At 54.0% G+C, this 17544-nt stretch overlaps 1 protein-coding gene across 1 annotated transcript in view; it reads left to right on the plus strand.

Annotated features, from left to right (window-relative positions):
* RYR1 (ryanodine receptor 1) overlaps window positions 1-17544 on the plus strand; it is a 108446-nt gene that overhangs the window by 64574 nt on the left and 26328 nt on the right. The window contains exons 71-89 of the mRNA XM_088026936.1: window positions 593-763; window positions 2277-2336; window positions 2740-2877; window positions 3413-3525; window positions 3707-3803; window positions 4059-4165; window positions 5345-5396; window positions 5529-5594; window positions 6647-6746; window positions 7027-7106; window positions 7201-7277; window positions 7813-7886; window positions 8530-8547; window positions 9640-9720; window positions 11626-11714; window positions 11808-11936; window positions 12030-12134; window positions 14233-14314; window positions 15714-15901. Coding sequence (XP_087883062.1) covers window positions 593-763; window positions 2277-2336; window positions 2740-2877; window positions 3413-3525; window positions 3707-3803; window positions 4059-4165; window positions 5345-5396; window positions 5529-5594; window positions 6647-6746; window positions 7027-7106; window positions 7201-7277; window positions 7813-7886; window positions 8530-8547; window positions 9640-9720; window positions 11626-11714; window positions 11808-11936; window positions 12030-12134; window positions 14233-14314; window positions 15714-15901 — 1827 coding nt within the window. The remainder of the gene's footprint in view (window positions 1-592; window positions 764-2276; window positions 2337-2739; window positions 2878-3412; window positions 3526-3706; window positions 3804-4058; window positions 4166-5344; window positions 5397-5528; window positions 5595-6646; window positions 6747-7026; window positions 7107-7200; window positions 7278-7812; window positions 7887-8529; window positions 8548-9639; window positions 9721-11625; window positions 11715-11807; window positions 11937-12029; window positions 12135-14232; window positions 14315-15713; window positions 15902-17544) is intronic.

The raw sequence follows: 17544 nt of genomic DNA on the forward strand, positions 1-17544 counted from the left end.
TGGCCCCGGGTCTGCACCCAAGGCTCCAGAACACGGCTGTGGGACTCCGTGCCCCGTGTTTCTGCTTCCAGATCGTTCTGGATCTCTCTTCCATCTTCTGCCTCTCCATCTTCTTGTCCGTCTCCTTCTCTCGTGTCTCTCTGTTTCTTCCAACTTCTTTTGTCTCCTGAGACTCTTTATGGTTCTGCATCTTTCTTTCATTCTTGGGAACTCACTCCTGGGATAGAAAGTGTCGGGTTATGTGTGTTGTGGGCTGGGGAGGTGTGGTACTGAGGTCATTAGGGGATTCTGGAAGAGACTGCCAGAGGTTGAGAAAGGCTTGGAATTTGGGGAAATCTGGAAGGGTCTGGGATAGAGGTTGGGAATTTGGGCTAGATAGAGGCTTGGGTCTAGCACGATCTAGGGTGAGGGCTGGGGGCCTGAGGTGAAAGATCAGCAAGGCCTGGGGTGGAAACTGATGCAGGCCCTGAGATGGGGGAGGGGACACCTGGCACCCAGGCCGTGGGCTGGAGGGTAGACAGTGGCAGAGGCCGGGGCCAGGGCCTGAGGCCGGGCTGGGAGTTGGGCTGGTGCTGAGCCCCTGTCCCCACAGTCAGGTGGCTCGGACCAGGAACGCACCAAGAAGAAGCGCCGAGGGGACCGGTACTCTGTGCAGACATCCCTGATTGTGGCCACACTCAAGAAGATGCTGCCCATCGGCCTGAACATGTGTGCACCCACGGACCAGGAACTCATCACGCATGCCAAGAATCGCTATGCCCTGGTGCCTGCACCGCCGCATGATGGGAACCTGCCCGCACCTGACCCTGCACCCCACCAAGCCCCTGGGACCCTCCTGAACCCCCAGATCCCACTGAGACCCCTCTCTTAGGACCCTAATGAATCTTTCTCCAGGACCCTGAGGACTCCTGGGGTGCCCTAGGATGTCCTGAGCCTTCCCCCGGGATGCTGAGGACCCCTCTCAGGATATTTCCAGAACCCTGGGACCTAAGGACCCTAACTGGAACCCCACTGATACTCAGGAATATCATTAAGACCCCTGGGGCCCAAGGACCATATTGAGCCTTCAAGGACCCTACTGAACACTGCTCCCCCCCAGGACCATGCCTAACTTATTAGGACCCTGAGGGCCCCACCAAGACACCATGAGCCCCCCTGAGACTCCTCTGAGGACCTCCCAAAGCTCCTTGGGACCCACTGAGTCCCCCATGATCCCACTGGCTCTCCCCCGAACTTCTGGGTCCCCACTGAGCTCTCCAGCTCATCACCTCTTTCCCTTGGGGCCCTGGTGGCCCCACCCTCTGGACTCTGTTGACACCCAACAGAGTCCCCAAAGACTTGGGTACCAGTGAGCACTCTGTGATCCTAAGTAGCCCCCCAGGATCCTAATGGCCCCTTCCCCAGAACCACACCCAAGCCTCTGATGCATCAGGATTCCTGAGATCAGTTGATCCTACCCCCTTCCCCGAACCATCTTAAGCCCTCTGAAACTCCAAGGAGGCCTCCCAGAATCCCATTTACTCTGTATGGGATAACAACCCCTATTCTTGTCAACCATAGGGATCATAAGAATCTCCCCCAGGACCCTGCTAAGCTCCCTGACAACCTATTAACCCCTCTGGGGCCTTGAAGACCACTGACTCCCCCTGGTATCACAAATATCCCCTTTCCTGGAACTCTGAAGACTCCTTCCTTCAGGACCTCAAGCTCCTCCTAGGACCTGTTGAGTCTTGCCAAGAACCCAAAGAGCCATCCAGGGCCCCCCGACCCCTCGACTTGGTCTTTGAGGGTCCCTCTCTCCTGGGGATCTAAGGAATCCCCCCTACTCTCCCCTCCTTTGGCCTCTACAGAAATCCCATCCGTGACTTGATCTGCCTGATCCCTCATGACCTCTGCTGATCTTGCCATTTCCCTTATAACCCCCTCTCCTCCTCTGATCTTCAAAAACTCCCTGCCCAACTCCCAGCCCCACTTTGACCCTCCTGTGACCCCCCAGTCATCCACCGGTGGCCTTATTTGACCTTCGAGAGCATTCTCTCATCACTCCCTACCTACTCTCACACCCCAAGGCCCCTATCATCCTTACTGTCTCTTCAAGGTGCGTCTGTGGCCTCTAGGACTCCCTTCCGACCATTCCTGACCTTTGGACCCCCTTTCAGTTTCTCCCAGAATCCACCCCCCCACACACACCAGCTGCTGGGGCGATGGGCCTGGAGGGGAAAGGGATGTGGGTTAAAGAGGATGCTGAGTGACCCAGCCTGGCCATGTCTCCCCAGAAAGACACAGACGAGGAGGTCCGGGAATATCTGCAAAACAACCTTCACCTTCAGGGAAAGGTAACTTCCTTAATCTGCAAGCAAAAGGGGCATGTTAGGATAATAGCAACTGTTGATAGCCAAGTACACTTACTCTGTACCAGGCATTGAAGTCTGGGTGGCTCAGTCGTTGGGCGTCTGCCTTCGGCTCGGGTCGTGGTCCCGAGGTTCTGGGATGGAGCCCTGCATCGGGCTCCCTGCTCGGCGGGAAGCCTGCTTCTCCCACTCCCATTCCCCCTGCTTGCGTTCGTTCCCTCTCTCCCTGTGTCAAACAAAAAAATAGACCTTAACTTGTACTCACCCAGTGAGTCGGCACAGCACCGAAAGGGGGGCGAGGGCAGCCAGAGAAGCCCACCTCGCGCGCGCGGAGGGGCCCGGCTGGGGAGGGGCCCTCACGCAGGCCGCCTGTCCTTCCGCCCCTCAGGTCGAAGGCTCCCCTTCTTTGCGCTGGCAGATGGCCCTGTACCGGGGCCTCCCGGGCCGCGAGGAGGACGCCGACGACCCCGAGAAAATCGTGCGCAGAGTCCAGGAAGTGTCAGCGGTGCTCTACCACCTGGAGCAGGTGGCTGGGGCTGGAGGGGTCTCACCGGGGAGTGGCTGAAGCGTGGGTCTCTGGGCGGGGCAAGGGGCGGGCCTTGGATCTGGGGGCGGGGTCTGAGGAGGAACCTTGGGTCTCTGGGCGGGGCCTGGGTGAAGCCTGGAGTTTAACGCGAGGCTTAGAATGGAAACTTGGATCTGGGGCAGGACCTGGTGCTTAAATCTTGAGCCTAGAGGCGGGGCCAGGGTCAGAATTTGGGGTCTAGAGTGGGGCCTGGACTCAAGACGCCTTGACTCTGGGCGGGGCCGTGGGTGGGGCTTGGCGGGCCTGGCTAACGACCCGGGACCTGTGGGCAGGGCCTAGGAAAGAGCGTGGTCTAGAAGAAAAGCCCAAGTCTGAACCTTGACTCTCTCTGTTGGTGCAGCCAGCGTGTTCCTCCGGCCCCGCGAGTCAGGCCTGAATTTGGGCCTGTACCTAGATGGGCAGTTTCGCCCCGGGCTGGGAGTGGGGATCAGGTCAGGGGCAGAATTTGGGGACGTGACCGATTGCCGCCCCCCAGATCGAGCACCCTTACAAATCCAAGAAGGCCGTGTGGCACAAGCTCTTGTCCAAGCAGCGCCGGAGGGCGGTCGTTGCCTGTTTCCGCATGACCCCCCTGTACAACCTGCCCACGTAAGACCCCCCCCCCAGGGAAGAGGGAGGCTTGGGGGCGGTGGAGGAAGGGGACTGAGGAGGCGGGAGGACGGGGTGCCACCACGGTCGGGTCTGGTTGGGGAAGGTAGATGTGCGGGAGGATAGAGGAGGCGTGGAGTGGCAGACGGTCTCAGGGACGCTACACACCTTTCCCCTGCAGGCACCGGGCCTGTAACATGTTCCTGGAGAGCTACAAGGCCGCGTGGATCCTGACTGAAGACCACAGTTTTGAGGACCGCATGATCGACGACCTTTCAGTGAGCTGGGGCCTGCCTGGGAGTGGAGAGGGCCGGGCTGGATAGGGCTGGGGGCCTAGCTTGCTGGCTGCACACTTCCAGGGGTCGCCCTTCACATTGAGGGGTATGGGAAAGGCAGCCCCGGCTTGGGCAGAGACAAGGAAGGGGGGTGCAACGTGTGGGGCAGAAAAAATAATCTAGCCCAGTAGGGTTATGGTGGGGGGAGACAGGAGGGGACTCTAGAAACCCCTTTCCCAAGCCCCATCCCTCCCCCAGAAAGCTGGGGGGCAGCAGGAGGAGGAGGAGGAGGTGGAGGAGAAGAAGCCAGACCCCCTGCATCAGCTGGTCCTGCACTTCAGCCGCACCGCCCTGACTGAAAAGAGGTGAGGACCCTTCCTACATCCTGGGAAGGGATCTGCATCCTCCCGGCCCCGCAGCAACCTCCCTGTTCCTCAAGACGGGCCCTCTGTGTCCTAGAGGAGCCCCCCAGTTTATCCCTCAGTCTCACTTTCCCCGGACAGGCAGGGCCACTGTGTCCCATTTTGTTGGCTGAGCACTTCGCAAGCCATCTCTTCTGAAGAGCTCACATCATAGGCAATATCAGTTGAAGCTTTGCTGGATGAAAGTGTCTTGCTGAAACAAAGTCGGTAAATTATGAGAAGAAAATCAGCATATTGTAACAAATTTCTAATAAGATGGATTGCTTAACTTCCAGACAGGACCACATGCCGGGCAGAAAGAAGGAGAAAGACTCCCCCCGCTCCCCCCCCAGCCAAGCAAGATCAAGACCTTTTTATCCCAAAAGGGGCGCGCTCCTTGGCGGGCTTCTGCGCAGATCCTATTGGCCAGAGTTCTGACATCAGACCACCCCAGCTGCGGGGGAGACTGGGACACTGAGAGTGTCCTGTTTCCCATCCTTCACAAAGCCAGGACTCTGGAGTTAGACTCTGCAGGCTTGACTCGCCGCACAAGCTGTGTGACTTGGCTAAGAAGGATCTTTGCGCTTCAGCTAACTTATCTGTAAAATGAGGCTTGTAATAGGTCTGCCTATGTAATCCTGTCTTACAATAATAGGATTATTGTGAGGATTAATTTGTTAAGACATATAGAAAGCACTTAGAACAGGGACTGACCTAGAGTAAACACTCAATAGGTGTTGGCCGCTACTTCCATTCTTCTTCTTCTTCTTGAGGAGACCCAAGTGGGTGGGTGGTCATAGTTGTCAAATGAGCCAACAGCAGGATGGCTCCAGGTGTTGAACACACTATTTTCACAACCCCAGTGGAAAGGGGGCACCTCTATCAACTGCTCTGACAAAACTCCCAGAATGAATTCCAGTGGACCCGCATGAAGCACAGGACCATCTTGTCCCTATTACTGTGGCCAAGGCAACTGAACTCAGCCTCGATCGCACACCCTCTCTGGCAGTGGACAGTGGACCTCCCTGAACCACACAGCCTGAGCATGGGGAGGGGCGGCTCTCCAAAGGGAAACTGGAAGCGGTTATAGGATGGTGGTTGTCTCCACTGGGCCCTGACCATCTCCCCCTCTTACTTACTCAGCAAACTGGACGAGGATTACCTGTACATGGCGTATGCTGATATCATGGCCAAGGTGAGGCCCTGCCCCCATCCAGGGCAGCTTCCCTTCACCCCCGCTGCAATGCCCGTCCACTGGGAGGGCTAGGGGTGAGCTATGGGATCTCCTCTGTTCACCGTCATCCCTAACTGATGACCCCATCCCCAGAGCTGCCACCTGGAGGAGGGAGGGGAGAATGGCGAAGCCGAAGAGGAAGTGGAGGTTTCCTTTGAGGTAGGTGGGGTCAGGAGGTCCCCGAGGAAAAGGCTAAGGGACCCTGGCTTTAGTCATTCCCTGTTCATTCAGATTGTGTTCACAGAGTAGTGCTCTGGGCCAGTGTGCTGGGTGATGTTGGGGACACAACCATGACTGTCAGTCTCCTGGGGAGACACATACATCATCCAGGCAGCAATGGCAAAGAGTATTCATGGTGGTGATGAGGGAGGCTCAGGCAAAGTGGGCAAGGCAGGATGGGGGAGGCACAGGCAGACGGGTCACGGCCAGAGAATCCAGAGAAGCTCAGGGGGGCTGGGGGTGGGGGTTCAGAGGGCTGTGGAAGCCCAAGCAAGGGGCCTGACCCAGCCTGGGGGGAAGGGTGTCAGGGACGGCTTCTCAGAGGAGGGGATGTCCGAGCAGGAGGCTAAAAGTGTGCCAGATGAAGAAAAGGAGAAAGGTGTTCCAGGTAGGGGGAACAGCGTATGCAAAGAGCAGGCAGTGAGAAAGAGCTGGTAAACACGCAGGTAACCCATCCATTCATCATTAAGGCAGTCAGCAAGCATTTCCCCGAGTTTCTTAACCTTTTTTGTGCCTGAGTCCCTTTTGGCATCTGGTAAGCCTCTCTTAGAATCATGTTTTTGGTTTTTTTTAATATTTTGTTTATTTTTGAGAGAGAGAGAGAGAGCACGAGTGGGGAGAGGGGCTGAGGGAGAAGCAGATTCCTTGCTGAGCAAGGAGCCTGACGTGGGGCTCGATCCCAGGACCCCAGGATTATGACCTGAGTCAAAGGCAAACGCTTAACCGACTGAGACACCCAGGCGCCCCGACCTCCTAGGTTTTATCTTTTGACCCCCTTGGAGGTCCATGGGCCCGGGTTAAGATTGCTCCATGTCTGGCCCCGCACTGAGCACAAGAGACAAATGGTGGACTTCGGTGCCAGGGGATAGAGGGAGCTCACAATGAAAGGAATGAGCTGGGGGATGTGGTTGGAGCAGGGAGGGTAGGGGTGAGGGATGAGGCTGTCACTGATCCCGGACTCACTGGGCCCCGCGGGCCTGGCTCTGCTGCAGGAGAAAGAGATGGAAAAGCAGAGGCTGCTGTACCAGCAGGCGCGGCTGCACAACCGGGGAGCGGCGGAGATGGTGCTCCAGATGATTAGTGCCTGCAAAGGTGCCTCCCCACAGGCACCCCTCCTGAGCACACGCATCCTGTCCCCATTCCCCGCTGCCCACCATTTCCTGGGGACCCCGCGGCACACTCTCCCACCCTGCACGCCTGTGCCTCGCATACCAGCCCTCTCACGTCCCACTCGCCTTGCAATTTCTCGCTCTTCCTTCCTCCTGGCGCACGACGCCACCCCCTTCTCCCACCTACCCTGGGGTGGCCGTTTTCTGGCGGGTGGAGGACCCGGCTCCCAAACTGAGTGCGCCATCTTTTGCCATCTCTCCAGGAGAGATGGGCGCCATGGTGTCCTCCACCCTGAAGCTGGGCATCTCCATCCTAAATGGAGGCAATGCTGATGTGCAGCAGGTAACAGGAGAAAGGACTTGGGAGGAGGGCTAAGAGGGGTGGGGGGGCTCCCATGTGACTCCCACTTCCCTGGCCCCTCCCGCCCCCTCTGTAGAAAATGCTGGATTATCTGAAGGACAAGAAGGAAGTGGGCTTCTTCCAGAGTATCCAGGCGCTGATGCAAACGTGCAGGTAGGGCCTAGCGGGCATCTCGCAGTTAAGCCCCATTGCTGTGGCCGGGGCCCCGCCCCTGGTACCACCTCCAGGGGAAGAGACCCACTCAACGGAGCTCAAATACTGGGAAGGCGATTATAACAATAAGAGGCTTTACGAATGGACAGCTGGAACCAGGTTGTAGTGAATCCAAGGGGCACTCAGCAGGGAATCGGGGCTCTCTCTGATGACCCCCATTCATGTGACTACTACTGTCCGCTTTTGTTCTCTTCTGTCAGCCGACTCTCCCTCCCCCTCTGAAGCTTTTGCTAACTGACGGTTTCTGCTTCCTCCTGATCCGAGCTTGTGCACGTGTCATCCCAGCCCCACCTCGCTTGAGAGAGGCTGCCACATGGCTTCTCCCAATTCTGTTTCCACTTCTTCTTGATTTCAGCTCTTGCCAGGGTTTACTGTGGCTCTCTGCCCAAAATGGGGGGGGCGGGGCTGCTGGGCTCTAGAAGAGCAGGGCAGAGGCCTTAGCCCATCTTCCGCATCTTTCCTTTCTTTCTCCCAGCGTCCTGGATCTCAACGCCTTCGAGAGACAGAACAAGGCAGAGGGGCTGGGCATGGTGAACGAAGATGGAACCGGTGAGGCCCTCTCTTGGGCTTCCCTCTCCTGGGACATCCTCTTCCTTTGGGAGCGCCCCCTCGCCCACATTGCCCAGAGCTCCCTTCTGCCAAGACACTCCCCACCCTACAACCATCCCCATGTTCCCCTGCCCCTGTGCGGCGGCCCCCAGTCCTGCCCCCACATCCCTCCAGGGTCTCCCTCCTCAGGGTCCCCACCCCTGGCTGCCCTTCCATCCTGTGTTCTTCCCCCCCGCCCCCCCCCCCCGCAATCACCACACGGACCCAACCCTCTACATGCCCCAAATCTCCCACCCTGGTTGCTGTTCTCATTAATGTCCCTAATCCGGGTTAATTGAGTCTCCTCTTTGCCGTGTTGTGACGTGTCTAACTTTTCTGCCCTGATCCCTGCCTCCTGCCTCTCCACCCCTCCCCTGTCCGTTTCTCTTTATCTTCCCTCATCTTTCTCTCCCTCCGCTTTTACCCCCATTTCCTACTCTGTCTCCTTATCGCTCTGATCCTCTGTGGTCGTTCCTCTCTCCGTGTTGATGTCTTCGTCCCTGACTGTGTCACTGTTTTTCCGTGTCTATCTCTTGTCCCCTTTCTGTCTCTCTTTATCCGTCTTTTCTCCTGCTTCCTCCTCCCATCCTGTTGGCTGCCCCAGTCATCAACCGCCAGAACGGTAATTCCCCCAGCCCGTTCCCCTTGCTGTGCTACTGCACCCCTCCCTTCTAACCCCCAACCGCCCCCTCCCCCTGGGGGCTGAGGATCTGGGACATCCAGGGAGGGAGGAACCCTTCAGTGACGCACCATGCCCGCAGAGAGTCTTGAGCAGGAGACCAAGACCTGGGTCCCAGATTAGCCTCTAACAACAACCGGAGACTGTGAACACGTCTCTGACCTTCTATGAGCCCGTTTACCCCTGTGTAAACCAGAAGCCAGAGAGGATGGCAAAGATCCCTTTCCAGCTAGCTCTCAGACTTCCAGACCCAGATTCGCAGTCCCGGGGTCGGGTAATCCCCACTCCCACCTACCCTGCTCTCTGCGCCCGCGCCCCCAGATTGCTCAAGTCTGCGGTTCCCACCCGCCAACCGGATTGGTTGCCCCCGGCATCCACTCTGATTGGTGTGCGTGCCTCCTCTGCGCCTGCTCTGGTTGGCCCATTCCTGTCTAGCCTCCCCCTCTCTCTCTTCCCTCCCCTAGAGCCCGCGGTGATTGGCTTCTTTCAGATGCCCATTTGGATTGGCCCATGTTTACACGCCACCCCCCTGCGTCTACTGGATTGGCTGCTTTCAAGGCATCTGAGCCAATTGGCTGGCTTTCCATCCCACCCCCGGCCCGATCCCCTCCTGCTCCGAGCCTTTGCGTGAAAGTGACTCCAATCCCCATAATCCATTAACCCTACCCCGCCTAGGCCCTGGATGGGGGCCAGGGGAGATACCAGCTGCCTGAACCTCTGTCGGGTTGGCAGGCATTCCTGGACGTCATACAAGTGGTGACGTCAGAGGGACAGTGATGTTTAGAAAGACGCTTGAGGCCCCAGCTTCATGACTCAGGGCCCCTGGGGTCTTTATCTGCTGATGACTCTAAAGCCGGGTCTCCCTGGTGTCATGGATGCTCCTGGCCCTCACAGCCTCTTTGAAGTGGCGGCTGCCCCTCCCTGCGCACCCGTGCTTTGTGCATGCGTGTGCAGTGTGCAAGGTCCGTGTGCATGCGTGTGCTCTGTCCTGGCGCATCTGACCGCTTCTGGGCCCTGTCCCCCTCTTCCCCCCAGGAGAGAAGGTCATGGCAGATGATGAATTCACCCAAGACCTGTTCCGATTCCTACAATTGCTCTGTGAGGGGCACAACAATGGTGAGGAGAAGGGGCGGGTGGAAGGGTGGGTGGGAAGGAGGCTAAGGTTTGGGGTCAGTCTGCAAGGGTTGCCTGAGTTCATCTCCCAGCCCCTCACCCCTGATTGGCAGTGGCCTCACCACCCATCCTTGATCTGACTGTCCTTCCTCCTTCCTTTTCAGCCATTATCAAGCCCCGTCCACCCACCTTCCTAAATCCCCCTCGAAGTTCTGCAGTCTAGCCACTTCGCTTCACTTGCACCTCCCCTGGCCAGTCCAAATTCCACAAAACCAGTTTGCCCCCAAATCAGTGCGAGCACGGGATGAGCACCTAGCCACATGCCATTTTTTCCCAGAGGCGTTTTGCAGCAGCTGGCCAAAGTAACCTAAATGTGGTAGATTTCCATACTTTGGTTCGGGGGGGGGGGAATCGCATGGCGTTTTCAAATGAATTTATTAGAATCACTTCTTAATTTTGCTTATAAACTAGTTTGCCAGGAGGAAGGCCTTACAGATTCTTTCCCAACTTAAACAAGAGTTTCCCCAACTTTCATTCTGGTGCAGGCAGTTTGAGCAGATCAAGGATGACAGAGCAAGCTAAGGAAACACATCACTAATGAGAACATATAACCCTGTGTGGCACAGGTAGCTCACAACATTAAAGGGACAGTCAGAATTCTGTACGACAAACATTCTACCCAAGGCCGTTTCCTATAACAAATATGCACAATTTCACGGTTGTGGTTATAACACATAGCAGGTGATTGTGAAACCACAGACTGCCCAGAAACTAAGCTTCATCACAAGAACGGGAGTAATCATAAATCTAACTTCCACAGAACCTGCACCCCATTTGGCTGGTGTTCATTATGGTGAATTCACTTGTAAATTTCTTTAATCTTCACTCCTCTGTTCAGCCGTGGATAAAGCGTGATCCATTGCTTTGCATTCTCAACAGCTCTTATGTCCACAACCCGTTCTTCTTCAAGGTTTATGAAATACTGTTGTTCCACGAGACTAGGATTTTCTCTCTTTAATTGTAACTAAGGTGGAATCAGTCTTTGGGGTTTTAAATGAATTTTATTCCCTGGATCTCTGATTTCTTGGAAATGAGAATGTTCTAATTCTAATTAATGGGTGGAAGTCTTCTCTCCTACCAAATTTGCAATCCAGAACTCGACATAAATTCGTGGGTTCATTAACCAGCTCAATCAAATAAATATTTGAAATAGCTTTCAAATCTCAGATGCTTTGCATGTCTTGAGTATTTGGTTCCATTCAAAAGAGACAAAAGGTTTGTTTCTTATACACATCTGTGGCTGTGTTCTCAGTTGACAGAACTCTTTACAGGAGAGGGGAGCTGTCTATGTTCCCATTTAGGCATAGTAAATGCTCAATAAACTTGTGGTACCAAAGAATAAGTAACCAATCTTCATCTCACATTACTCAATAAATATATATGGAACAAATGAACACAAGAAATGGCAGATAAATGGCTTATCTCTTCTGGCTTTGCGCAGGTGCTCAATAAGTATTTGTTGGATAAATGAATGAATAAATAACCAATCCTCCATCTCCCCCATCACATAGTAGGCATTCAATAAAAATTTTTGGAAATAAATGGAAGACTGAATCTCCATTTTCCCCTGCCACATTGAGGTGCTCAAGAAACATATTTTGGGGGGGGGGATGAATGAATAAATGACTGACCCTCCACCATATCCGGCATGTAGTAGGCCCTTGATAAATGGTTACTTCATAAATGAATAAATGATCCTCACTTTCCTCTGACACACAGTAGGTACTCGATAAAGCCTAAATAAACTAACAATGATGACTGTATGCCTTTGGCATACAACAGACACTCAATAAACACCGATTGCACACGGTAGACTCTCGATAAAAGTATGACTTTTCATCTCCCTAGATTTCCAAAACTACCTACGGACACAAACAGGGAACACAACCACTATTAACATCATCATCTGCACGGTGGACTACCTCCTGCGGCTGCAGGTGAGGATGGGAGGCCGTCCAGGTGTGACCTGGCTCGGGGATTGCGGGGACCTGGTTGGCGCAGCACCCCTTCACACCCTGTCGGCCCCCCAGGAGTCCATCAGCGACTTCTACTGGTACTACTCTGGCAAGGATGTCATTGAGGAGCAGGGCAAGAGGAACTTTTCCAAGGCCATGTCGGTGGCTAAACAGGTGTTCAACAGCCTCACCGAGTACATCCAGGTAGGACCCGCCCATGGGCGTGGGGAGAGGCACCCCCCCACCCCACCCCCCCCCGCGACCTACCGGCGCTCACTGCAGCCCTCTGCCCCCCAGGGTCCCTGCACCGGGAACCAGCAGAGCCTGGCACACAGCCGCCTCTGGGACGCCGTGGTGGGATTCCTGCACGTGTTTGCCCACATGATGATGAAGCTCGCTCAGGTTCGGGCCCCTCTGTCCTTCATCCAGCTCTTTCCAGGCATCCCCCAAGTGGACCATTTCCAAGTCAGTTTCGCACCCAAGTCCTCCTGGCATGTTCCAGACGAGTTCCCTCTGGGTGGCCAAATCCATCGTCCTTCTGGAGTGGCTCTCTGCATGACCCCGCCTCCTCCTCTGCCAGCACCAATCGGCTGGTTTCCCACCCAAACTTCCATTGGTCTAATGTGTAGGCCCCGCCCCCTCCGGTCCGGAGTTCCTCTGCGATTGGTTTGGTGTTCTTTTCTCTCCGAAGAGGTCCTCTCAGATTGTGACACCCCTAGGGATAGAAAGGGGGCAGCTTTCCAGGTCAGGGACTGGGGCTGAAGGAGGACTGTGTTTCTTTATTCGGCCTGCGGCAGATGACGCCCATCTCGGGCATCCATGATGTAAGGTCCCTGTCGAGTCCTTCTCCCATTTCTAGAATCCTGTGCTCCCCTTTCTCTACCACCCCCCGACCCTTTGCTGCCTGGTCAGTGTCTCGTGAACACCTTTGTCCCTTTGTTCTGCTTCTGTCTGGTAAACATGTTCAAGGCTGCACCATCCACATCCTGGACGTCGTAAATGCCACAGCTTTCCAGCAGGTGGCGCTATTCTATATGCTGTATTCTAATTTCCCAGCAGGAAGCGTCTGGAGGAAGGGAAGACTTGATCTCTAGTTACCCGAAGGTGCCACAGGGGCTGGCAGAAATCCTGTCGGGTGTCATCTGACTTTTTGAAAGGAGTTGAACCTGGAATGCAATTCCTCAGTGTCAGTGTAGCCGAAGTTGTGTTTTGGTGTGATCTTAAAAGTCTAGAGAATATTGATGTTTTAGTGTAGAGTTCCAAATCCTGCAGTGTTCATTCGTTAGCCAGGGACTAAGGCTAGGTTGCATGGGCTGGAAATCCAATGCAAAGTGGTAGCTTAAGGCGGGAAAAAGAATTTATTAGTTCACATCAGAGATCCAGGGCCTAGAGTGATGTCAGCAGAAATGTGTTTCTTCTCTCTGGCCTCATTCTCAAGCAGGCTCTCACACTGGCTGGAAAAGTGGTGCCCCAGCGTTCTATGCACCCCCACTAACTGCTCCAGATGGCAAAGGACCCCTTCTTTATGGAAGCCCTGACTTACAATTTCCTCTGATTGGACTATTGAGTCACATGCTCATCCCTGAACCAATCATCGTGGCCAGAGCTCTGATTGGCCAGATCTGGTCACACACCCGCCCCCGAAACCAGGAAAGTGGGGTTAGCCCCGCTTGATCTGAGAGTGCAATTGCCACGCGAAGCAGGGTGCCGGCTCATACGTCACCTGCGGACACACACCACAGGCACCCATCCGGATTAGGATCTTGAGGTTCTGGTATTTTGGGATCTTAGAGGCAGAATGCCAAACTTTGGTACTGTGTTAGAATTAGAATCAGCAACTCAAGAAGGAGCACTGGGGTAGAGGAGCCTTACATACCATTTATCTGGTATCCTTCCCCCTCCTCCATTGTATTATGTAAACCAGAGGAGATGAGCACTCAGTGGGTCAAAAATGCGCGCATGTTGGCAGTTTTAGGTAGCTCAACCTAATACAAATAAGGACCATGAGACAGAACTCTGGCCGTATAAGAAGCTTCTGTAGGCCCTACATGAGGCACTGTGACAGGGGAGGCCGTGTGCTCCCACATTCTCCCCAAACTGTTTACCAAAAGGCACATGGCTGAGTCCTCCAGCCTTTCTCCTGAACCCAGCACCTTGCTTTTTCCATCGCACATTCATTCAACAAACATGTCAAGCACATAAGCCATAAGCCCCAAGCTTCTGCCCTCCCAGTCCCTGTTGTCCACCTGCTCTTGCCCCCCCATATCACCCATTGAGCCTGCTTCCCCCCCGAGTGCCAACCCCACCCCCCCAATCTTGTCTCTCTGCCCCTTCCCCTGCTTCCGAGGAACATGTGTGGACTCGGGTCCCCTCGGAGGTAAGAGGGGAGGAAGAAGGGGTCTTAGGCCCCGCAGGGTGGGTCAGGAGGGGCAGAAGCAGCTGGAGGTAGGGGGCGCGTCTCTACAGAGACCATCTCATAACTGGGGTTTGGGGTCTCCAGGACTCCAGCCAGATCGAGCTGCTGAAGGAGCTGCTGGATCTACAGAAGGACATGGTGGTGATGTTGCTGTCGCTACTAGAAGGTAAACACCCAGCAGGTGGGGGTCTGGGTACTGACAAGCAGGGAATGGCCCTCTTGAGACCCAGGAGACCCTAACCTTCAACTTCATCTGACATCGTGTCAGGGTCAAATGGGCTGGTGAAGGAGTCACAGTAAGAGCTCAGCAAACACATATCGAGCATTTATTATAGGCCAGGCCCTGCCTGTACATACCTTAGTTCATTGACTCCCCAGAGAAATCTTAATAAGGTAGGTGGCCCCGACGCTTTTTAAAGTTTACGTACCTCATAATTATGTATTTCTTTGTTAAATGTGGCAGTTGGCTTTTGCTGCCTAATGAATGTCCTCAAAACTTAGTGACTTGAGGGGCGCCTGGGTGGCTCAGTTGGTTAAGCGACTGCCTTCGGCTCAGGTCATGATCCTGGAGTCCCGGGATCGAGTCCCACATGGGGCTCCCTGCTCAGTGGGGAGTCTGCTTCTCCCTCTGACCCTCTTCCCTCTCGTGCTCTCTATCTCTCATTCTCTCTCTCTCAAATAAATAAGTAAAATCTTTAAAAGAAAAAAAAATAGTGACTTGAAACAACCACAGTTTATTGCTAATTAATAAGGCAATTTGGGGCACCTCGATGGCTCAGTCGGTGGTGTCCGGCTCTTGATTTTGGCCCAGGTCATGATCTCAGGGTCGTGGGATCGAGCCTGGCATCGGGCCCCACACGCTGTGGGGAGTCTGCTGGAGATTCCTTCTTTCCCTCTCCCCCCCCCAAATAAAGAAATAAGTATCTTAAAAAATAAAATCTAAATAAATAAATAAAATGGACAGGTACAAGAAGCAGCTGGAGCCAGTTTGCTCTAGACAGGGGTGGGATCCCACTATACCACAAGCTCCACTTCTCCCTGTTGTCTCAACTTTGGCCCTACCTCGCTCCTCTCTGGACCTGCTTGGCCTCAGGACTAGTGGAAGGCTTAGGTGTGTGAGCTCTGAGGTCATGCAGCTCTGGCTTCAAATCATCCTCACCCCCTTGCAGGGTATGTAACCCTGAGCATGTGACTTTCTCTGAGTCCCAGCTTCTTCATCCGTACAAATGGATGGTAACACCCTTCCCCTGGAACGGGGAGAGCGTGCCAGCCCAGCACCGGGCATGGCATCTGGGACCTGCTGGTAGCTTCTGGCATTGGTATCTTTATTGGTGACCCCCCCACCCCAGCTATCAGTGAGGTGCCCCGGTCAGGTTCACATATGATGCTGATGCAGGTCAGGAAATGAGCCGTGCCCTCTGCAGGGAGGCATGGGAGCTGGCCAGGGAAGCTTCCGCAAGCATAGTGGATCCTGGTGGCTCCCGAGCTGGAGAGGCAGGCCACCCCGGTGGGGCTTCAGAAAGCAGGCTCCCCTGGGCCACATTGACTGGTCCCCCTGCCCACAGGGAATGTGGTGAACGGCATGATTGCCCGGCAGATGGTGGACATGCTTGTGGAATCCTCATCCAACGTGGAGATGATCCTCAAGTTCTTCGACATGTTCCTGAAACTCAAGGACATCGTGGGCTCGGAGGCCTTCCAGGACTATGTCACCGATCCCCGTGGCCTCATCTCCAAGAAGGACTTCCAGAAGGTGGGTGCTAGAAGGCAGGTGGGTGGGGTGCCAAGTGGCAAGAGACTTCTCTGTGAGCCGCGGCTTCCTTACCTGTAAAATGGGGATGACACAGCCTTTGGGGTTGTTTTGAAGGCGAAATGCAGGCACACAGATGAGAACCTTTACTTCTGTTATCGTTATTCCTAGTCATAGTATTGTCATCATTATCAATAACAGTTATTCAGTTGATAAACATTTGCTGGCTTTCTCCTCTGTGCTGGGCCCTCTGCTGCTACCACGGACACAGCAATGACTGAGACAGACACGGTCCTGCCTTCATGGGCCTTATAGTCTAATGGGGAGGCAGTTCCTAATGACCCTTACAGGTCAAATAATAAGGCTTTTAGGAGGGAGGTGCAGGAACCAGCTTTATCCAGGAGCCCCCTCATCTGCCTCTGTCCATCCTCCCACCCCAGCTCTGCCCTCGCTCCCGACGGAACCCCAGGCATGTCACTCGGCTGCTCTGAGCCTCAGTCTCCTCCTCTGTGAAATGGGACTAGGGTAGTTACATTCACTGTCTCACATGACCGCGGTAAGGCAGACAGTGTGTGGGCCGTTCCTGGAACTCAGGGGCATTCAAGACATGCTTTCTACCATTATTCCTGCCAGATCGTTCCCCTCACCCTTTTGTTAACTGTTTCTTTTGAAATAACTTCTGACCTACAGAGAAGCTGCAAGAACAATACGTAGAATTCCTAATCACCTTTTCACCCCTATCACCCAAATGTTGACTTTTTACCACATTTGCTCTCTCATGATTCTCCTTTTCTTCTAAATAGTTCAGTGTGTATCTCCTGAGAACAAATTCATTCTCTCACATAACCACAGAACAATTATGCAAATCAAAAAATTAGCATCAGTATGACTCAGCTATCTACCGACCTTAATTCAGTTTTCACTCAGTGAAGAAATTGTTTTGCCTGCTAAGGACCCGATCCGGGGGTCAGGGACCACATTTAGACATCCTGTCTCTTTAGCCTCCTTCAATCCCGAAGCCTTCCTTGGTCTGTCTTTGTCCTTCATGACCTTGACATTTTTGAAAAATAGAGAGCAGTTCTTTAGACAGTGTTTCTGTCTTTGTCCTTCATGGCCTTGACATTTATGAAGAATAGAGACTGGTTTTTTAGAGAATGTTTCAGAATGTGGGTTTGCCCGAGTTTTTCCCGTGACTCGATTCGGGTTGTACATTTCCAGTAGGAGTATCGTAGGAGTGATGTGTCCTCAGTGCGTCTTTATCAGGAGGCATGTGATGTCGGTTCTTCCTATCACTGTTGGCTTTAGCTTGGCTCGCTTGGTTCAGGTGGTGTTACCAGGGTCTCCGCTGCAAAGGCGCCATCATTCCCTTAAATATCTTCTGAGGATGTGCTTTGTGACGATGTAAATACCTCTCGGGTTTGTGTCCATTGGTGATTCTGCCTGAAATGATGATTACTATGGTAGTTGACAGACAGTGGTTTTCTTTTGTTTTTCTTTTTTATTATTTTCTAAACCTTTTTTTTTTAAGAGCGGGGAGGGGGCAGGGGCAGAGGGAGAGAGAGAATCCCAAGCAGACTCCACACCAAGTGCAGAGCCCGACGTGGGGCTCAATCTCCCGACCCTGAGATCATGACCTGAACAGAAAT

This window comes from Eumetopias jubatus, unplaced genomic scaffold, assembly GCF_037043125.1.
Source record: "Eumetopias jubatus isolate StellerSeaLion01/CBP00866 unplaced genomic scaffold, mEumJub1_p1.0 scaffold_10, whole genome shotgun sequence".
Taxonomy (NCBI): domain Eukaryota; kingdom Metazoa; phylum Chordata; class Mammalia; order Carnivora; family Otariidae; genus Eumetopias; species Eumetopias jubatus.